This window comes from Chelonia mydas, chromosome 4 (genome assembly GCF_015237465.2).
Source record: "Chelonia mydas isolate rCheMyd1 chromosome 4, rCheMyd1.pri.v2, whole genome shotgun sequence".
In the NCBI taxonomy this organism is placed as follows: Eukaryota; Metazoa; Chordata; order Testudines; family Cheloniidae; genus Chelonia; species Chelonia mydas.
Genome location: NC_057852.1, coordinates 80552573 through 80575742, shown reverse-complemented (window position 1 = coordinate 80575742; position 23170 = coordinate 80552573). Strand labels below are relative to the sequence as shown.

At 40.6% G+C, this 23170-nt stretch overlaps 1 protein-coding gene and 1 long non-coding RNA gene across 11 annotated transcripts in view; one reads left to right on the top strand and one right to left on the bottom strand.

Annotated features, from left to right (window-relative positions):
• LOC122465730 overlaps positions 1–23170 on the bottom strand; it is a 30955-nt gene that overhangs the window by 424 nt on the left and 7361 nt on the right. The window contains exons 2-3 of one of the 2 annotated variants that reach the window (XR_006290754.1): positions 22996–23090; positions 1–1191 (exon numbers count right to left, since the gene is read on the bottom strand). The exon at positions 1–1191 is cut by the window's left edge and continues 424 nt beyond it. This is a non-coding gene — a long non-coding RNA (uncharacterized LOC122465730). Of the gene's footprint in view, positions 1192–22991; positions 23091–23170 lie in introns of those variants that run through there. The other variant, XR_006290753.1, reaches the window with a different exon arrangement.
• The window catches only part of LOC102931788 (EF-hand calcium-binding domain-containing protein 6), a 97558-nt gene that overhangs the window by 70662 nt on the left and 3726 nt on the right, over positions 1–23170 (top strand). For 5 of the 9 annotated variants that reach the window (XM_043546083.1, XM_043546082.1, XM_043546075.1 and 2 more), the window contains 4 exons: positions 15385–15526; positions 17369–17493; positions 17975–18218; positions 20723–20895. In XM_043546083.1, coding sequence (XP_043402018.1) covers positions 15385–15526; positions 17369–17493; positions 17975–18218; positions 20723–20895 — 684 coding nt within the window. Of the gene's footprint in view, positions 1–15384; positions 15527–17368; positions 17494–17974; positions 18219–20722; positions 20896–22710; positions 22842–23170 lie in introns of all 9 variants that reach the window. The other 4 variants (XM_043546078.1, XM_043546079.1, XM_043546080.1 and 1 more) reach the window with 3 other exon arrangements.

The following is a 23170-nucleotide window of genomic DNA, read 5'->3' as shown; positions in this document are numbered from 1 at the left end:
CATTAATCCTACTGGTAGAAGTAAAAGATCATTTCTTTATGTGTTAATACATAGTTCTGTGCTTGAGATATGCACCAAACAAATGTCAGTATACTTTTAGGGGTTGACCCAACTCCCACTGAAGTCAAGGAAAGCCTTTCCATTGGATTAAGTGGGAGTTGGATGAGGCATTTAATAATGTAGAGTTCTTTTTATTATCACATAGTTTCTGTGCCAGATCTAGTTCTTTAGTGCATGGAAAACATCAAATATAGTAACTATTTCACCCTGTCGCATCAAATAAAACAAAATAATTGCCCTGGAAGAAATAGCACTCACACAACATATTTAAATTCCATGGGAGAACTATAGGATTTCCAACACGGCTAAGTACCCACAACTCCATTTAACATCAGTAGAACAGGGGATGTTGAGCACTACTGAAAATCAGGCAGTCTATTTTTAATTTCCTTTTTGTTTAGTGCCTGTAGTTGAATCTTATGGCATGTGTCATAGGTAACACATTATTTACTCATTCATTATATGAGCAGGAAAAAATATTTAGTAATATTTTAAGTTGCAGGACACAAATATGTATGCGTTCATATTAATGGTTGGTCATTTAATTACAAGACGAGCACTGTGTAGTGGGATATCTATTGCCAGGGTGTAAATTTCTTGAGCCTGATTCTGCCATCTTTGATTTCAGTGGGGCTATTTGTGAAGTAAAGTACAATTCAATGTGAGCAAGGGTGGCAGAATCTGGCCCAAAGGGCATACAAGATTATTTTTGTCTTATGGTAATTACAGGAAGCCGTAATTGTGTAGATTCCAGTTATTCTCTTCCAAGAAGTCCTGCTTAATGAATTACTACATATGGAAAGACTTGTTGACGTGGTTATGACTCTTATAATAATCATACAATGATCATACAATCATACAATTTGAGCTACCATACCATATAGCTCATGGTTTAACCTAACACCATAGATGGGGCAAATCATATGCTTCTGGCTCAGGGGAGAAGAGCTTTGAAATCAAAAAGGGACAAATTCTTCACAGCCAAATGATCCATGGGGAAATCAAGCTCCTGTCCTGTGGCCTCTCCTCATTATACGACTTCTTGATCCCTTCTGTGATCTGTCAACATTGTGATCGTTCAGGAGCCATGCCACCAATGGCTCCCCTCTGGTGTCTGTGCTGTAACCCCATCTAAAATAGTGAGTATGAAAGGCATGGTTCAGTGCTTAATGCTGTGAGGAATATTATCTTCTACAAGCTTTTCTGGTAATATTTATGCTCAGTTTGGAGGGGAGTAAGATTCACAGAGTGGCATTTCCTGGTTCAGTCCCCCCTTCCAGCCTAACATCCAGCACAAGCTCACCGAGTTTATACAGACAGAGGCTTCATGAGGCATAGATCATCCCTTTCCACTGCTTTCAGGGCCTTTCTGACTCTATCTGCTCATCTTTATGTTCTTTCTCCTGGCACTGAGGAGATGAGCATTTGGCCAAGTACGAAATGACTGTATATATTCAGATCTACCAGCTTACAAGTGGACAGAGCATCCAAAGATTTAGATACAACTCCTTGAAATACCCAACAGGAGTAGTATCAGAGGGGTAGCTGTGTTAGTCTGGATCTGTAAAAGCGGCAAAGAGTCCTGTGGCAGCTTATAGACTAACAGACGTATTGGAGCATAAGCTTTTGTGCATGCATCCGACGAAGTGGGTATTCACCCACGAAAGCTTACGCTCCAGTACGTCTGTTAGTCTATAAGGTGCCACAGGACGCTTTGCCGCTCCAACAGGAATAGTAAATACTGTTCATTGTAGAACATTCCTAATATTTTACATTCCTTTTTGTTTTTGAAACGTGATAGGATTTAGCATCCTTTTCATTGTCACTGCTCCGTTAATGAAGGGGTGTTATATAAATAACTGGAGAGGTTCCCACCTAAGAGAGGACCCATCAATCTCCATATTTAAGAGGTCAGGCTCTCGGTGGATGAAAATTCCATTAGGCATTGACTGTGTTGATAGAGCAAGTGCATATAAAATATTTCATGCTTCAACTCTGGCTGAGCTATCCTGGGATTCAGTCTTTGGAAGTCTTCAGCATACAGTGTTTTCAGTGAATATGGATCAAGAGGCCCACTAATATCCCTGAAGATTCTTTTGTGCACGACCGTCTCTATTTTGAGGTAAGCACAGCACACCAAAATAGGTTTTACGTTTTCATTCTTTCCTTCCTCCAGATTAAGCACCTGATTCTGAGAGGTGCTGATTATTATTAAATGTTTGTATTATGGTAGTACATTGTGCTAGGTACTGTACAAACTCATGGTAAAACACAGTCCCTGCCCCAGTGCGTATAATCCAATTTAAGACGATGTAACAAGTTTGTAACAATAGTAAAGAAAGGGGGATGGAGGACGAGGGCAACAGCAATAAGAATTTGTTGTTAGATAAGGTAGCTATGCGTAAAACTTGATATTTCCAAAATCTCTCTGAATATATAGATACATCTCCCCTTACTCTGATGCCCCGTTTACAGCTATATTGTGTGTGTGTGTGTGTGTGTGCTTATGCAGCATATACAGTACACACACACACTTTGTGCTGTATATACAATACAGCAGCAAAAGAGGCATCACAGCAAAGGGATTTGAAGTAGGACATGGGAGTCACTTTACAGATTAGTTCAGGAAAGCCATTCCTTGCATAAGGAGTGGAATGGAAGAATGCAAAAGACAGACAAGTTAAATGAGAGCAGAGGCTCTCAGTAGGTGTTCAGGATTGGGCCCACAATGTGGAAGACTTAAAAATCACATACATCTTTGTCTTAATCTGGCAAGTTTTTGTGATGAGTGAGAGAATTAAACCTAGAGCTTTTTCTTTTTGGGTCAAATTGACTCCTGTGTGTAGGGTAACAGTAGGCCCACTACCTAAATCACACTAAAACTCTTTAAGTAGGACTTATGTGGGACTGAAGTAATACGTGGCCTTTTGCTGGGTTCTTTTTAAACAGCTGGAGCATTTATCCCATTCTAAACAGCTGAGAATATAAAGGGGTGTGTTAACTTTGGACTTCGTTTATAAAGAGGGTTTGGTCTGGGACAATTGGTTTGTGTACATGTGCAGTTTCTGCCAGAGGGGTTCTAGTACTTTGATGTTGTTAATAGATAAATAAGAAGATGAAACCCATAATATAAGGCCTGTTTTCCTGTACTGTGCATAATAAAGTGGCCATTTCAGTCATCACCGCTCTGTTGTATTAGAGGGATTCTAAGTAAGCTTGCAGGCAGGGATTCCAACCGGTAAGAGTACTTTGATTTTAAGTAAATTTCACTGCCTTTTGGCTCTCAGGCCTTGCCAAAACTACACTGAACTAATAGCTTCCTTGACCATTTCAGTAACAACTGATGCTTTCAAAACTTCCTTTCCTGGCCTTGAAATAGGTCCAAAATAAAACTCCTAATTCCGTGGGATTGCTGGTGTTGACCCATTTAATTATTTTAGCGCTGGAGTCTGGTTCACCATTATTAAAATTTCACTGTCAAGCATTTACCAGCTTTGTTCCTATATTTACAGTACCTTTGACTGAGATGTCTAAGACTTTTAAACATATGCTTTAAACAGCAGACAGTCAGCTCTGACATTTCTTAGAAATCTTTTCAGAAGGCCATGTGGAATAGTTCTAATCCAGGAAGAGCCCCCGACTCACTGTGTGATCTGACAGAGTGACATATCACTTGACCTCAGTCACACCAGCTGTAAAACTAGGTAGAAAAGTAGGGCCTTACAGAAAACCAGATGATGCATTTGAGCAGAGCTTTCTTGGGTAAATAAATTACAAATCCTACTCCTTGTCTCCTCTCTTTTCTCCCTCCGCCCCCAAAATAAACCTGATAGTAAGTTTTAAGCAAGAATTTGAATTGCAATATTTCCATTTTATTTGTACTTTGCAATGAACTTCTTTTTGCAGAGTAAGGAAATGTTATGCAGTGACCCTGTAAAAGTTATTTAAGATGCAACAGAACACACAAGGAGCAGGTTTTTGCTGATGATCTGACCAAGTTACCAATCTCAGATTCACTTATTTTTGCCTGAATGAAAGCAGAAGCAAAGGGAAGTATGCCTAGAGTTCTGTCTAGGCAAAAATATCACAATCTATGAAATCAGATTCTGGTAGTTATTGCCCGAGAGGAAAAGAGGCATAGTTTTAATAGAAGAAGCAATGATGATGAAGTTACAATGTAGCTAGTTTGTAAATTTGAAGAACTATTGTGAAAGACTGAAGTTCTGGGCATTTGGCTGCAGGGGGCGTAATGTCTCCTCTACAGCCAGATGACTAAAACATTGTGGTTTGACTTGGCCTTTAGTAAATATTGTGGTTTGGCAAGGTAGAATCGGGTCTGTTATCTTAGTACTACATTTTTATAATTCATCTATGAATCATCGACACACTCAGGTGTAGAATAAACCCTGGCCAGAGTTATAAATGGATCCACACAGCTTTGGAGGCTGACGAGCATAAAGCTCTTTCAGACATGAATAACATACTTCCCCTGCAAAGTGGAAATGGATGTCACAACTTGGTAAGAATAGTTTTATTTAACTCTTTTGAAATTCTTCTCTTTTTTGAATTCAAACAGAAGCAGCACAAATTTTCCAACTTGTTTCTTATCTGGGAGATGAGTTTCTGGAGAAGTACAATAGCATTGTAAGGACCTTTTCTGTGAGAGGGCCAATGGTCCTTTCAACAGTAAAAGAAATGATATACAGTTCAGCCAGATCTGTTTCTAAGTAAGGTGATCTATTAAAAGTACTGCAGTTGGAACAGCAGCCTTCTCTGCCAAATCTTTTGACATTGACATTACCAAGTGTTTAGATTCCAGCTATCACGTGTCTAAGGATAACTTTAAAGAAGAGTCCTTCTCACCAGCCATCCAGGGCACTCAGCTGTTAACTTTTATTTTCCATCTTCTTTTAACTGAAAATTCATCTTAACTAAGACACAGACTTTACAAATAGTGGGCCAGATTTTGCAGTGCCAAACAGCTGGAAAACTGCCCTAGAAGGGCAGCTGGATACTCTCTTGCACAGGAGATTTTTTGGGTGGAGTACGCTGGCATCACTGGCTCTGTGCCATCTACCCCTCCACCAAACCTCTCTCCCCAGAGTAGGGAGATAACTGGGAGTTGAAGGGTTCATGACCAGATGGAGTGGGGCTCCAATGAGTCTGGGCTGGTGGAACGACCCTGTTTCAGCTGGTGAAAATTAGATCAGCCCTAAGCCTGCTATAATTTGTGCCAGAGGCTGGTTTTGGCAGTGGCTGCCCTGAGGATCGGAGGGAACAAATAGCAGCTCCTAACCCCTTTCCTCAGGTGTGCGTAGTGTGGCTCAGGCATACCTGAGAACCTGGTCCCATGTGCCTATTGCCATGTACTAAGGACTAATGTGAGAACAAGTTAAAAATGAAGATAAGGACATAAAAACAGTGACATCCCACTTCCATCCTTATAATAAAACTTATCTTACACAATAACCTCTACTCGCACAGTCTGACCCAAGTGTTCTGCTGTCCAAACTGCCCTGCACTGCTGGCTTTCTTGAGCCCTCGGGTGCTAGTGTCTGAGTACACTAGGAATGGTTGGTGAAATGTGTCAGGCAAGTCTGATGTAGAAATAGAAACACAACAGAACCTCCTGTTCTCCAGTGTATCTTTCCCAAACACCTTTCCTCTGCCCTTCTAGTATCTAAAACTAGAAATAAACCTGAGCCACTAAGTTCCAGTCTGGAGCCAAACCACCCCAACGTTCTGAAATGTTCTGGCTTTAGTCCAGCCCATTATCAAGATCGGATTTGAGTTTACCCAAAGTTTTGGAGTGTTAATAATTTACCCGTGGTTCAGGTCTGGGCCTTTCTCTACTAATAATCCTACAAATCACAACCTACTTCGCCCATTCTCAGCTATCTCAACATAAACCAACCCAACCAGAGGCTAAAGCAAGTATGGATAATCCAGATAAAGAAAAATTACCTCTCATGGTATAGAAATTTGCCTGGTCACTAACCCCTATCTAAGGGCATGGTGATCCTATGCACATCCTGTTAACCAGTGTCGGCAAATAAAGGGTGCTTATGAATTAGAGCAAAAAATTAAAGGGCCATTGTCAACCTTATTGTGTTTTCTAGCTTTGCTTGAAGAAAACAAGTAAAAAGACAAGATGGCACAGCAGTGAGGCTGCCTAGGAAGACAATGCCCCCCTCTAGCTTTCCTGTGCTTTAACTCCTTCAGCGCCATCAGGCTAGTGACTAACTCCCTTAGCTGTTAATACATGACAAATATAAATATTATCAGCCGGAAACTGCTCTCAGTTACATGGAGACAACTCCCATCAAAGCCACTAACGGTGGTACCCTTGTAACTTGGAATAGGAGTTGTCCCTAGTTATTTCAGAATCAATTAATTAGCTCTGCATTGATAATGCTTAGATTAGTACAACTGGACAGTTTTTTTTAAAATCAAATTTAATTTTCACCAGTGACACTGTTAATTTTTTTAATTCCACTCAGCTTGGAACATTAAACTAATCACTTTCACTTTCTGGGTTCAACACATCAAAGGATAATTTAGATCTTTTTAATAAATATGCTTTCATCTATTTATCTTCATTTCATACTTTTTGCTAACTTGTTGTTGAATCACTAGCAAGGCTTTCAGTGTTTCATAGAGAAGAAAAGAACATTTTCTGTCACTGGAATGCATGTGATACCTGATTTCTGGTATGTTGTTATCTCTCTATTTTTTTGAGAGTCTGAGAAGGTGGCTAAGATCCATCTGTGTGATCTCTAGCATCTTGTATTTTGTAAAAATGACTTCCAGTGATCAGGTTTCAGAGTAACAGCCGTGTTAGTCTGTATTCGCAAAAATGCAAGGCACTGCATTTAGCCGTATGGAGTGGAAATCTATCAACTGCATGAAAAAACTTGTACAGATACAGACAGACATCATCTTCCTTTGCCACAAGTACTCCTTTTCTTCTTCCAGTGATCATAAAATCATAGACAATAGGGCTAGAAAGGGCCTCTTGGGTCATGTAGTGTGACTTTCTGAACTGTGCAGGACATTTAATCTCACATTCCCACTCTGTCTAATGTAATCTGTAATCTTCAGCAACAATATCTCAATAGCCAGTGAAACAGTCAGCTATCTCCATTTACACAGTAGTCTATTCTAATGCATACACTGTGAGAAGCAAATTTTCCTATTGAATAGCATGAACATTTTCATATTTTACTTTTAGTTTATTATTCTTTGTTAAATATCTGATGTGAATGAGCCCCTTCCTTCCAAAAATTATTTCCTTGATGTGCCCTTTTAGATTGTTCTAGAGTATTCTTTAAACAAACAAACAAACAGACATTGACTTCAGGGATTAATAGATTCCTTGTAGAATAGTCTTTCTCCTGCAGATCTTTTCAGGTGTTTAGGTTCTGGTGTTGTCCAGCCAAATGGTTCCTGATTATGGAATTTTTTTTTTCCTGTCTTTCCTTAAAAAAGGCTAGGAAAGTCCTTCAAAGGAAGCCTGTACTGTGCGTGTGTCTTAGCTTTCTGATTCACTGCTTCTTTCCCTAAAACGAACCTAAAGAAAGCTGTGTTTCTGGATTAAAAGCAAAACATACAGTACATGGCTTCTGACTAAGTTTGTTATATTTCCTCTAAGGTATGTATTTTATCTTCCAAAAAGGCAGATCCTCAGATGCAATTTGAGGAGTACTTGGCACAGCTGAAGGGTGGTGGTGCAAAGGTGCCCTTATGCTCCTCTGTGCTGAAGGTTGCCTTACACTGCACAAACTGCCCAAATCCTCATTTCCCATCTATACCCTGTAAGGGGGTCGCGACTCTGCCCCATCCTCTTTCTTCCCGGAATCTCCCAGACACCACCTGGTGTACCCTCAGTGAAAGTTTTTTAAAATTCCCTCCACCAATATCACCACAGTCCCCCAGGCACTCCCCTGTTTACAATATTTGCTGAGCTTTAAGCCGTCTCAGAGGTTTCCCTACTCTGAGGCCTCTGTAAGACTAGCCTCGTATGACAAGGCTCAACTAGCCTCCTTATTAGTAGAGACAGACCCAGACCTGAACCCCAGGTAAATAACCAAAACAACCCTCCTACATTTGGAGAATGTTCAGATTGCATAATTAGGCACTCAAAGAGCCAAGTAATGACAAAGTTCAGATTGCATCTATTTCCTTCCTTCTTGTGCCTCTTTTATCAGCCCTGGGCCAATGGGATTAATTGAGTTTTTATCCCACCCAGCCCACCAGCCTGATAAGTTAATTACCCCCAATCAGCTTCTCCTGGGGCCCTAAACAGCATCAAAGTGATCAGAGTGCAGGCTCACTGACTCACACCCGGCACTCTGTCACACACCCCTACCCCAGCAGTTGGGAGGGGGTGGGATGGGTTCACTTTCTACTGGCAGAGTGGCACAAAGCATCAAAGTCTGGTCCAAAATATCAAAGTCAAAGAAGATATATTGGACCATTCTGACCATGAAAATGTTAAATATATCAACCCTCCTGCCCTGTGTCTAAGGGTGTATGATACTATAATGTTTGAAAACTCATATGAGGTCATGAGATGCTATGTTCTTATATTTGCACCAGAAGACATTCTATCAAGATGACAGTTACTGCTAGTTGAGACCGCTGTATCCTTTTTGATCACTGTTATGGAATATCCATATTCCACTGAGTAATACCTATGTAGCTAAGGTTGTAGAAAAATTTATAATATATTATTTAAAAAATTTAATTTATTAAATAAAAGACTATAACAAAGGTATGAGTTAGTTTTGTACATGCAATCTGAACTTTCTCACTACTTGGCTCTTTGAATGCCTAATCATGCAATCTGAACATTCTCCAAATGTAGGAGGGTCGTGTTTGGTTATTTATTTATTGGTATATGGAATAACTATTTAGTTTTGTGAGGTATTCTCCCATCATCTCTTTGGTAACAACCCCGTGTTCTGGAGTCTCACCCACGGTCCTTTGCATTATGTCCCCTTTACCTTTAGCCTTTTTGTTGAAAACTGAGTAACAGTAGTTAGTATCTATACTATTTTAGTGATTTTTATTTTTTGTTCTTCTTTCTTGCTAAATAGCATTCCTGATTCTTCCCTTACTTATCTTTTTCTCTGGATTTATTTGTAGGAACCTTATTTCATTTTAACTCTTTTAAGATAACGTAATTGCCGAGGCATGTTTGTCTCGGTTACTTTATCACTTGTATGCTATGATTTATTTACTTTCAACATCACCTTTTTTCATTTCCAGTATAATTCTGTTTTCTGTTTCAGTTCCTTGCTAACTTTTGTTACCCATATTTTTCCTTGGGAGCTCATTATGCTTTGGGCTCTTAGTATTGTGTCCTTTTGAAATGCCTGTCAGTCTTCTTGCAGCTAGTACTTTTTCCCATTTACCCTCCTTTTATTTTCCTTATGTTAATGTTTGCCTTACAAAATGGTAGTGTCTTAGTATGACAATCCACTACTTAACCTTTCTCCCTATCCTAAATTCAGTTAACTTAAACTGTATGAGCAAACTGGAGTCTTCTCTGGCCTAGAGGGATGCAGTTGGATGAGTTCCAAAGAAATTCCAATCCCATCAGAACTCAGAAGCAGGATATTTGTAACCTAGTTATTACAGACTTCTGGTTTCTACAGATTAAGGCCCCTATCCTGCAGACACTTAAGCCTGTGCTTTAACTTTACATATGTGCATAGTACCATTTAAGTCAATGTGATATTCGCATGCACAGTTAAGCACGTATGCAAGTGTTTTTGCAGCACTCCGCCTAACTCTTGCAGTTTTCACATACATCACAAGGAACAAGTGGCCACACGTTAAGGTGTACACTTTATTAATTCACCAGCCAATGATTGATTAATTTTACTTCAAGTACAACATTCCCAAATATCCCATGACTTCTAGTTCCACTTCCTTGTCAGTTAATGTCAAGGCTCAGATCACCTCTGGTACTGTCTTTTGCCTTTCATGTTATAGAAAAGTACAATGTCGTTAAATTTTGATGGCCTGGGCTGTGGAGTTCTGGCTGGTTATAAGCACTGTGAGGCCAGAATTTAAACCAATCACTATATTTCTAAATGTTGTTCCTATAGAAAATTTAAAATGATAATTATAAATAAATAATACTTAGCTCGTAGCTAGCATTTATCATCAATAGATCTCAAATTGCTTTACAAAGGAGGTAAATATCATTATCAATGTGAAAGCTGAAGCAGAGAAAAGTTTTGTGATTTGCTCAAGGTCACCCAGAAGGCTAGTGGCTTAGGTCCAGGTCTCCTGAATCGAAGTCCAGTGTCCTATCCACTGGGCAACACTGCTTGCCCTAGAAACAGATCATTAAGAATTGAAACAAAAAATTAAGTTCTAGGATATTCTGAGTTTAATAGTAATGAACCATACAGGGCACCTATTTTGAGCCCAATCTTAGGGCTTGGCTTCACTACTGGGGGGATTGATGCTGCTACAATCGATGCAGCGGGTGTCAATTTAGTGGGTCTAGTGAAGACCCACTAAATCGACAGCAGAGCTCTCTCCAGTTGACCCCCATACTCCAGCTCCCCGAAGAGTAAGGGAAATTGACCGGAGAGCATCCCCCATCAACGCAGCGCAATGAAGACACTGGGGTAAGTCGACCTAAGTTACGCTACTCCAGCTGTGTGAATACCGTAGCTGGAGTCGATGTAGCTTAGGTCGTCTTTCCACAGTGTCTTACTATGCTGCGTTGATGGGATACGCTCTCTGGTTTACTTCCCTTACTCTTCTCTGGGAGCTGGAGTACTGGGGTCAACCGGAGAGCGCTCTGACGTTGATTTAGCAGGTCTTCACTAGACCCTCTAAATCAACGCCCACTATATCGAGACCCAGCCACACATGCATTAGAATGTCACCAGCAAAACACATTGAGACTAGTTTCAGAGTAACAGCCGTGTTAGTCTGTATTCGCAAAAAGAAAAGGAGTATTGTACTGTATTCCTATTGTATTGTACTCCTTCACGTTGAGACTAGTGGGTTGTTGTGGGTGAAATCCTAAAGCTTGTATTGGGCAGATGTTAGCCTCCGGAGTGTGTGTGAATAGGTGCTGGTGTTTACACCTGCCAAGAGTAGCTAAGGGTGGGGGGACTTTGGTAAATTTACACCCCAGAATTTCTAACCTCATTGACATCAGCATGTTCGTGGAACATGAGCACTATTTTACAAAATCTCTTTATGACTGGGTCTTTGATATCTGCAGTTGCTGGAAAAGCATCTATTGAACTGTTTGCTGGTGTTTGCTGTTTGTCCAAACTGTTTGCTAGTGTAAATGGGCAAAACTCCACTGAAGTCTGGGAACTCCTTTGTTCCATACTGCGCCAGGGGCTGACTCCAATATTGGGGAGCTGCAAAGATGGCATAAATCTGCCTTTGAACCCCATCTCCTTCTTGTCCTGTGTTGAGCCCAGCTCAGAGAATTCAAGCCTATAATTTCATTGCATCACCCATTAGCCAAAACATACTAATGATGTTGGCAGAGTTAACATCACCGTGTGTTCATATTTGCTACTGGCGGATAAATGACATCTAGAAGCAGGAAATGAGATTAGATTTCAAAATTGACTTTTGCTAGATAAGGCTTCTGTGCTGTAAGAATCTGATTTTGTTTCTGTGATTAATCCAATTTTATGCAGAGCTTTAGGGTATGTCTAAACTGCAGATGTGCTCTTAACATGGGTTAGCTACCTGTATTAGCTGACTTTGGTTAAAATAGCAGTTAAGACTCAGCAACTTGGTGTTTAACTTGCTAGCAGATTGAGTTAAAAGCTATCGGGCAGCTTGGGGTCAAACTTGAGAATCCTTTCTGTATAATAGACCCTTCTAAATAAATGTATGGCAGGGTTTGTTTACCTTTGAAAAGTGTCTACTGTGTAGGTATTATAGCTCCTTTTCATATTGCTGGTTAATAAACTTTACCTGTTATTAGTGACTTGTCGTAATTATTACAACTCTCGTGGAGGCCAAAGTTATACACACAAACACTCACGCGCATCTGTGGCTCATGCAGCAGGCCTTTTCCATGCAGAAATGTGAAGTTTTGCACATGTAGTAGGTGTAGCACTTTTTTTGGAGGGGCAACACAGGCACCGATGTTTGAAAAGTTGGCCCGTAAAGCCCCATTGATTTCAGTAGGATTTTGTTTTGTAACATCAAGACAGTTTCCTAGGATGCAATGCAGAGTGTTGTTAATGTTCATTAATGACTAAATCCTGTAGTCTGTGTGTTGAATGTGTGGAAGTTTCAGTAACAAAAGACTATTAAATAAGGGCTAGGATTTGGCTCTAATAGAATACATTTTGATGGATGAGAAGCAGTTATCCTGCTATACACAATATCACAGCAAAGCACATTACACAAAATCTGGCTCAAGCTCCAACAGGTTCTGCAGGTTCATTTAGTGCTGCACGGTACTCTGGCAGCGTATATAATATTGTAACATCTCAGAAGGCTGTCTTACAGGTTTCAAGGGTTTCAGAAGACAAATAGCAATAGGACTGTTGGCATTTTTACTGATTTAATTCAATCCCTCAAATAAAATGTTGAGTTATTATTTTAGTGATAAGCAGGGCTGTTGGATGCCCAAGGTTTTCAGGTGAGTCCTGGAAATTTTGGCCATGAGCCTTAAATTTAATATTTAATAGTATGGGAAAATATCACACTGTTCAGTGGCCTAATTACCATCCATTCCTCTTAGTTGACATAGAGACATTTATTTTGGGATGAAGGTGAAAGCTCTGAGAATGACCAAAACATGAGGAATATTTTGAGAGAAGCGGGCAAATGTGTTGTATGCCTTGGCACTCTTTATAAGCCTGCATCTCTGCTTAAACTCAGGTGAGATTTCAGTTCTCATGGAGCAGTGCAGTTTTACAAACTCTGACACCAGCTGTTGACATTTGCTGTGATGAGCCATCTCTTATTAGTACCTTCAACCCTTGGGGGATTTAATTAAGAGATTTACTTACCAGATACAGTCAAACTCCAAATATTTCTCTATAGAAGGACGCAAAACCAGCAGGACTTCCCATCACAGGGCATTAACTGATGTGATGCTATCGTTTTCAATATGTGTAACTTCTTGCCTTCAACCCCCATGCTGAGTTCTTGTGTTCCTTTTTTCCCCAAGGTCATGTCCTACACAGAATCCCCACTGTGACTGTGCTCTTCTGGGTCAACAGCAACATGAGATGACAATTTTCACCCTTTATTATTACTTGTCTAAACTTGGGAGAAAATAAGATTCCTATCTATTACATCTTCAGGTCTCATCTTACAGAAGGCAGGGTGGAATATAAAGACCAACCTACTGCAAGTCTTTAGACCTCCTGTGCCTTTAAGAGAGGGGTAGCAAGGATGGCATCTGAGCTGGCTCTGTAGCTTTCACAGATTGTAGCTGTTTTCTTCCAAATAGTAAACGTGATATGAAGAGCAGCTGGCAAAGGCTTCTTATATTTCTTCTAATGGCAGCACTGGAAATATTTCATGTGTATATATAAGCATCCATGTAAACAACTGTTGTTTTCTGCAACTATTGTAAGTTTCAGTAAAACTTATTAAGTACTGTTTCTCTTTCTTTTTTTGAGAAAAGAAAAATCCTGCATTTTCTGCTATTTCCCAAGAGGCTTTTTATCTGATTAAATCAACTAGGGATTTTTCACATATTGACATAAGCATTCATTTGCTAATTTGCCGGACACTAAACTGCATGGCGCCTCCCCTGGTGTTCTTGAATGAGACTGAAATACTTGGGTGCTTAGTGCTGCTCAGACGCCTCATCGTTCCAAGTACACATATGGTTTTTCCTCCTCTATCTCCTAGATAAAAGTCACTGTTTGATCGCCTTAAGGAAAAGAATGAGTTAAATGGACCAATATTCTAGCCTTGGCTCTAAAACTGGGCCTTTTCAGAAACTCCTCAGCACCTGCAGCAGCTAAGTCATTTGCACATACATAAATAAATAAATTAACAATGAATAAATAATTTAATCCCAGCACACAATGCCACCTTGCAGATTTGATCCTTTGCTCCCAGTGAATTTGTCCATTCCTAATTCTTTTTGATAAAGTCCTCAGATACTTGCTGACTGTCAGGCTAATTTTCTTATTGTTTTCGCTTGATTAGTTCTGTATGACCTAAGGTCGCCCCTAAAATCCACATCTCTCGTGAAGACTCCGAAAGGCCTTCTTTTTTTCAAAAGGATGGAAAGTGCCTGCCATTTCTCCGGACAAAAGCCTGGAAGGTTTTCAGTTATTAGCCTCCTGAAGCAGCCCTTTCGCTCACCCAAGCGCAAAAAAAACTCATTAGGGGGCACCTTTCTTTCTGGCCTCTTTATCTAATGCATGTAGGGTTTACGTATGTCAAGATTTTCAGGTCTTGGATGAATTTGGACTGTCTCCCCTTTAACCCTGCTGGTGTAGCTGTGCCCACCATGTAGGTTGCCTATATCTCTGTGTTCTAAACTGTCTTGAGAATCTTGATGTTTTTAAAATCTATTTTACAGCCTGCTATGTGGTAAATGACACACATTTCGAGAAACGCACTCTGTGAAGGTGACATTGCACAGTTAGAAAGTCAGGATGGGTTGCCAATCACTGGTGGAGGTTCTGTCTCGACTCTCAGCATTTTTCACTTTGGGATTTATTTTTCTGAAAGCTTTTTTTATCTGAGTTTTAGTCACGCAACTCCTGTTAAAGCCAAAGGGATTTGCATGGCTAAAACCCTGCACCTCACTTTGAAAATGCACCTAGTCTGGGTTAGATTGTGCCCTGCCCCATTGATCCCAGTACAGGAGCTAAGCCCACATACAGTCCTTGTGCTTGGCTAAGAGCAGTGGCTGTGTGAGGCTAAATGCACAACACCTCCTGGAGCTCCCACTGGGGAGAGTATAATGCACAAGCCACCCCTTCCAAGTACACTGCGTGTGGACTTTGGCCTAGTGTGTGCCCTGCAGGGGTAGGAGGCACTCTCCCAGGCTTATGCATGGGGTAAATCAGGGTGGCATTTGGCCAACTGTATTATCCATGAAAACCATACAATCAAATATACAGCAATGTAATGCTTATATTTACCCCTTTAAGAACATCATAGCATGAAGCCATATAGGCAGGTAGTATTGTGAAATAGTTGTGCTGGCTACCCCTCGTTGGCCATTTTCCTGGATTTTGACACATTGACAAGGGGACAGGCAGGGCACTAGGGTTAACTGTTCTTGTAAGACACCAGTGGGTGATAGGGCAAGAGGCAGGCTAAATTAACAGTCTTCTCTTTCAGCAGAGGGTTGCCTAGTCTCTTTGATGAGAAGTCTGTAACAAATTCTGCGTGTGAGCCTAACGAAGACAAAGATGGGCAGAAACAGAAAGAAAATATCCCTAACCAGAAAGTGAAATACACCTGTGGAAGAACTCCAATGCAGGTACAGGCAACACACACACACAACCTGTTATTGTAACCCTACCTTTTTTTTGTTTTTTTTGTTTTTTTCCAGAGAGAGCACCTTATAGAATCATAGAAACATAGGGCTGGAAGGGCCCTCGAGAAGTCAGTAATTAACTGATGCTTATCCTGATCTGACCCCTTCTTGATCAAAATTTTGCAAGAAAGCTATGAACTGTATTCTGGATGGCAGCCAAGGACCACCTGTCCTAGTTGTCCTAACTTCAGAGGCATATTCTAGCCTCCTCACTGGGTTTGTGAAACCCAGTCAGGGCTGGCCTTACCATGAGGCAAACTGAGGTGGCCGCCTCAGGCGCCAGACTGTGGGGGGGAGCCACTAGGACCCAGAGTTTCAGCCCAAGCAAGGGGTCATAGGGGCGTCATTTGAGCTCCCCGCCTCCGGTACCAAAATGTTATGGGCCAGCCCTGATCCCAGTGTTTTGTCCTTAGGTCCTCCCTGGTTTCACTGCAGACTGGGCAGTGTGGGAGGGTTTCTTCCATTCTGACTTTATGGTGGTGACAATAGATTCAGTTACCCACACAGGAATGCACGTGTGCCTACACAGAGCTGCCATTTCTAATGGAACAAAATGTGCTCAAGAGGCAGAGATATAAATCCTGGAGTAAATTCACTGGAATCAGTGGTGTTACACCTGGATTTATAGCCATGCAAATGAGAGCAAAATGTAGGCCCCATCTTATTTGCCTGTAAAATGCCATACACAGCTATGGTACTATATAAGTAATAATAAGAGCAGACATTCTACAGAACCTCCTCTGCACATTGAAATGGTGTTATCGGGTAGGGGGAAACGTCAGAGGTTGTGATCCAGATACAGCTACTGTGCACCCTGCTAACTCCTGATCCTATAAACACTTTTGAATATTCTCATGAATAAAATCAAGCAACTCATATGCATAAAGTTAAGTATGTGGGTAAGTTAGTAGTTTTCAACTTGTGGTCCATAAACCTCTGCGCGTCTGCAGACTATGTGTAAGATTTCCAAAGGGGTCTGTACCTCCATTTGAAAATTTTTAATGGTCTGCAAATGAAAAAAGGTTGAAAACCACTGGGGTAAGTGTTTGCAGGATCAGGCGATAGGTTGTAATATTGTTGCTCCTGACACAAGTCATCTGTATGGGAACTCATGGCCAGCCAGCATACAGAGAAAAATAATATTAATACTGAAATTGAGGGGACTAGTCCGTAAATAAAATGAAGGAAATAAATTCTCATGTAAATGTTTGCTGGACTGAGCCCTGTGGCATTTTAATTTGATAGAATGAATGAGGGAGTGAGAGAGAAAAAAATTAGAGCTGGAAAGCTGTAGATATAATTTACCTAGAGCTCTCCAAGGGATATCAAAAAGTTATTACACATGAAAATTAGAAACAAAACTGGAGATATGGGACAGTTACTAAAGTAACAAGTGTATAGGAGCACAGAATGCACAGTCCAACTTAAACCAAGGTTTCCCATTCAATAGCAGCCTTCTCTAGCTGCTAAGCAGTTGGAGTGGGAATTTGTGTAGATGTTTAGATATTTGCCAGCTGAATAGCTGTAAAATTCATGTAACTCTTAATTGTACTTGGGTTTCCATGCTCAGTGGAAAAGTCCTGAGGCTGCATCCTGCCCAATAACATAATTCCTATGAACTCTGGAGGGAGTAGTGAAATCATGCTGTTGTGAGACCATAGTCACCAATTACTAGAGAGCGCCTTGTTTGGAAGAGAAACTTCAGGAGCCGTTTGTGTTAGGATAATTACAGATAAAGTCTCTCTGTTTATAAACCTTCACATCTATCTCCTTTTTCCCCCCAAGCTGTTCAAGATTATTAAAAGCTTGCTAAATAAACACTACCAAGCAATAGAGAAAGAGTTTGAAGATTTAGATGAAATGAACTCCCGGCGCCTCACTCAGGAGACTATGTACCTTCTCTTGAAGCGGTAAGAAGACTGGCTTCTAAGGCTTCTGGGAAGACTTGGGGCTAGATCCTTGGCTGATGGTGACTTCCATGGAGTTACACTCATTTCCACCAGCTGAAGACCTGACCCGGAGGCAGGGGCGCTGGAACAATGTGTATAGTGGGGGTGCTGAGAGCCACTGAACCAAACTGTAAACCCTTTATATAATAGAAACCACTTCAAACCAGCACCCCTAGTACCAGCACCTATGCCCAGAGGGCTTTTTCCAGCAAGCAATAACAATCTTTCATCATTTTACCATTCTGCTATCTCTTGTGTATAGCTGAAGTCCTTACTCAGCAAAACTCCCAATGGCATCAGTGACCGCACCGGAAGTTTGCTGAGTAAGCACTTTGAGATTTGGCCAGTACACAGAATAACTTTCTGCTTTTCCTCTTACTAATTGTTGTTACTATTGTTGCTACTGTCATTACATTTGTCTCTTTCAATGTTTTGATGCAAGGTTTGACATCCGACCTGAAATAACTCGAGGTGAAATCCACAGGCTGTGGGAAACTTTAATTACAAATCAGGACAATACCCTTGACTTCATGGAGTTCGTGAGACACTTTGGATACTCCCCCAGCTCTTCGTGTTTCCCCAATGCCAAGATTAGTCCACCCAGAAAAGGGGACAATAATTTCAGGCTGTGTTCTAAAAAGCTCAGCTGTGATTCTGATATACTGGTGGACAGGGTGCGAGCGAAAGTAAGCTATTCCAGTTAAAAGAAATAATACCAGTTGTGACTAAATTCCAGAAGTGTGTGTAGTTACTTTATTCCTAAAATATAAATAAAATTGGTAAGTTGTTACTTAAATTCCAAAGTAGGAATCTAGTGCATGATCAGAAATCTGCAAACTTTTTTCTTTGAAATGCATGATGTTGAGTTTTGTTATGTGTACGGAGAAAAATGTATAAAATTAACACTACCCAACAACCAAACAAAATGATGGTGTGTTTAAAGGAAAGCACAGCCCAGAAATTTTTTTTCTAATAAAAGGAAACAAAATATTTGTGTGGGACAGGTTGCAAATGGATTGTGTCTGTGTGCACAGTATCTATTTGTGATGGGAAGTCAGGTTTCAGGTCCCTGCATGGAAATGAAGAGCTGCTGTGCTGGCTCATGCTGGCAGCCAAACCAGATAGGTTTCATTACCTTTAATTTAGGAAAACACAAGGTGGACAGTCTCCAAGGCAAGAGGGGAGCTAAGGGTGGGACAAGAGGTCTTGCCAGGTCAAACCCTAGAAACAGCCAACTCAGGAGGAAGCTCGGGCTATAGTTTGTGTGTATTTAAGTTAAGAATAAAGAAAATCCAGGAATGGAGGGGTAAAACTGGGATTGAGTGTTGGATACTACTCTAGGGTGTATGTGTTGGGACTGGGGTGAAGACTGCCCATTCACACTATCTCTTAGTGCCATAGTACTGTGGGACCAAAGACCCAAGTTACCTGGTCTTTCTTGCCATGGAGGAGTGCTGGAAATCATACAAGTACCATCCAGAGTAAATCAGCAATATGAATGGGATGGTTGAGGCCACAGAGATTCCATATCATTTTGTCCACACACTGAAATGTGGAATTTGCATTCACATGTATTTTTTTAACTTTGCACTCATGGTGGGTGTGGTAAATGCCGGTCGAGCAAGATGGCCATACTCTGCATCGTCTTTCATAAACCGCAGACAGGGTGTTGATGGCCCTGTTACCACTGCCTTCCTTGAATACCCCCTCAATATTGTGAAACAAATGTATACGCTTAATAGGGGGTTGGAGCTGACTGGGATCATGTTATAGCCTGGCACCTGTAGGCACTGAGCTGTCATATAGGTGAGGATGGAGGAGTACCCTCGCTTTTTTGCCTTTCACCTTTCCCCTGCAGATCCACGGGTTTGCCCTGGCCCTCCACCACTGAATTTAAAAAGAAAGTGTTGTCCTGATAATTGTTATCATGTCTCTCCAGCCAGAGGGCATATCAGTTGGAAACTCTGTTGTGTTGAAGCTCAGTTTTCAGAGCTCCCTGCTTTTTTATTCCCACTGAAAGGATGATTTGGTTAAGAAATTGACCATGAGCACTTCATGCCTGGAATGGCTGGATGACAGCTCTGTCATTTTTGTCCTCTTGCTATATATATCTCTCAAATTAAATTTAACTTTACAACACTTTACAGTCATGGTTTTTTTCCAAGGAGAGGACAAAAACACAGGTGTAACTAAGAGCAGAATTTGGCCTTCACCCATCAAGTTCAGATGAAGATCTCACTTTTAAATATTAGATTTGTAGGTTTGCTAACCACAGAAATGTCACGGGAACAAATCTTATTCTCATGCATGCCACTGACAGACATTGTGGATGTCTCGTTGGCGGGTGATAACATAGTCAATCAGGTGCAATTGTTTGGACCCTGGGTGCATCCATGTCATTTTATATTTATCATTTTACCTAAAGATGGTGTTAGTGATGAGCAGACTGTGTTCTGCACATTTACCCAAGAAGAGGAGTCCATTGATATTCATCTTTCCCACTCCATATCGTCCTATCACACCTCTCCAGTCACTAATAATGATGATGAGATTTGATAAGATGTTAATGGGATGAGAGTTGTGAGAAAACCTGTGCAGGAAATTTTTAAGTGAGACAGCCGTTGCACAGGGGCAGTCCCACTCTCTCGGCTGTGGAAACCAGATTCCAACAGCATGAAGAATCGTGACAGCTGGGGACTTCCTTAACTGCAGTGGGTGACCGGGACACCTTCTGTGCCTTGTCATGCTCTCTGTGCCCCACAGCACAATGGTGAACCACCTTCGTGGTCTGTGAATCACAAATTGATTTCCTCCACCCAGTGCACTGGAACGCTGCTAGAGAACGCATGCTAGAGAAAGGCAGTTTCCCCTCTCCCGCCGAGGACAAAAGACCTATTGGCTACCTTCACTGGTAAATCTAAAGTAACCCTACAGAGGTTAATGCAGTTATTCTGGATGTACTAAACTAAAAGTTGTCACTAAAAGCAGAAAATCTGTCCTATTGACTCTATATCTCCAGAATTTGTCCCACCCATTTCTTTAGAAAAAAATAAACCTCTAGATGCAGGAGGATTAGAGCAGGAATGCTGCATTCTGGTTACTGCATGAGGAGTATACACTGCAGTGTTAGTCAGAGGATTGGGTGTAGATCCTAAACACTACAGGATTTTATGTGGTTTGTTTCTTGTAGGTGGAGTATTTGTGGGATGATCTCAAGAAAGAGTTTGAAGAGCTAGACCCCTACCATACAGGCTTTGTAAGCAAGGAGGAATTTAAAGATATTTTGACTGAGCTCTGTGTGCATCTTAATGAGTATGAATGTGAAATGCTGGGACAGAAATTTGAAAGCAATGGAGATGGACGGTAAGTTAAATTTGGAAAAAGAGTTAAAGTAAGTTGGTCTATAAATGTTTATATGGTATCTAAATGGAAGTCTATAACACTGAACAAACAATAGTGAGTGTTAGATACTTTAAGTGGCACAATAGGTTAATGCATGTTTTTTCAAATTCTTGCTTAGTTCATTTGATTTTCCTATTCTAGCCTCAGCTGGACATTTTGTCCAAATCACAAAAATTAAGACTCACAGTGTCACTGAATTTGCAAGTCTCTGCTCAAAAGAAAATCAGGTCTGGAATAGAACGGGTTTAGCAAGTCAGGTTTCAACTGCACTGGAAGAATTCTGTTAGTGCAGGTGATGTGAAAATTTACTATCTGTATAGTGGCTGAGCTCTTGACAAAGCTATTAGTGCGTTGTGTTTATGAGCAGCAAAATGCATCCAAACCATTCACAATGACATTTTTAAAACTCGAAAATAATTATTTTCGAAAGTAAAGTTTTTGTGACCCACCTGTCACATGGCAGCCTTACCTTTCAAATGCATCCCTCTGAATGAGAAAGATAATGAGCCTCCAAACCAAGGCCTACCGTAGTCTTAAAATTAGAGCTAATATGAGCTTTGACTTTAATAAAATAAGCCTGATAATCTGAATTTCTAACCCATATTTCCCCTCCTCCTGGTACAAAATAAAATTCTGCCTTTGTATTAGTACAAAAATTCAAATTCCCTGTGTGCAAAGGATCACTGTTCCTCTCAGTGATGTTTCAGGGTCAACATTCCGTAACAGTGACATGGGAAGTTCATATTTTTTTAAAACCTAGATTACACTAGAAAAGGTTTCCTGGTCTAGCCCTTCGGGTATAACTGTACTGGCAAACCCACCTATTGCAGATGAAGCTTATGCTGGCAAAAAAAGTGCTTTTGCTGGTATAGTTTATACCAGCTCCCTGAGGAAAGTGAGCTGTACCTGCAAAAGCACTTTTATGCTGGTATAAGCACATCTACAGTAGGGCTTTTGCCGGTATAGTAATGCTGTAAAAAATTAACACATTGCTATACTGGCAAAAGATTTTAATGTAGACTTGGCCTAGTATTATTTCAAACTCTGACAGCAGACTCAGCAACACACATTGGTTTACATTCTCCTTGTTCTTCTGGCTGTGACAATAACTAGTAACTTAATTTTCTATATATAAACATAAGCTTAGGGGAAAAAAAGCTGAAAAAAACCAACAGTAAAATCTGCAAGATGACCTGATTTCCAGGGAATTCATATCAAATAATATGTGTTATTTGAAGGTCTTTCATTACTTAATCACTTAACATTGAGAAGTCTAACATAAATGCAATTTCATGCCTGACTTCTGGGGATTCTGTGTGTTTAAAATCAGAACCTCAAGTTTCATTGTTTTTGGGTTTTGCACTGAATATAAATAATGACATAATATAAGGTCATAAGTGAGTAAATAAATGATATTAGCTGTGGGCTAGACAGTGACAGGCTGTATGCTTTTTTAAAAGTTAGGGGTAAAATCCTTGCCCCATTGAAGTTAATGGCAAAACTCCCACAGACTTCAGTGGAGCTAGGATTTCACTCTAGGGTTTTTTCTAAACCATTTCCTTCTGTCTTTACCTCACACTCTCCTTTATTTCCTTCCCTGCACAGGACAAGAATGTCCTGGTTTCTCCATCCTCAAGGAGCAACTCTTTACTCGACATGCTTCTACCCCTCACTGTATATCTGATCTCATCTTTGTGTGTGTTGCGCTCCCCCTCATCTAAGCTTCACTTTGCCAATATTGCCAACCTTACCACCCTTTTTGTCTGCTTCTCCCAGAACTGTCTCCAGGCTTTCTTTCACTTATGGAACGCCCTTCTGGATCTGGTCTGCACAGCCACTGCCCTCTCCTTTTTTACATCCTTCTTGAAAACCCACTTCTTTCATGATGCTTGCAAGAAATTTGCCAGGTAATTAGCATACTCCTTAATTCTCTCCACATGTCCCACTTTAAAGTATTACTTGCTTCACCATGTTGTGCACTAACTTTTGCAGAATAACTGCTTAATCTTAATAACGTTGCCCCTGACTTTCCTCTCCTTTCCTTCCTTATTCTCTTCTTACCCTTCAGTGCATCTTGTCTGAAATGAAATTGTAAGTTCTGCGGGGTAGAGATGTCCTTTTTCTGTATTGGATGGAGCCTCTTCACATTTTGGGTCCTGTTAAAATAAAATATAATAATAATATAAGCAGATGTAACATTGGACTGTAAGGAACACATTTACAAGATGGACTTTAT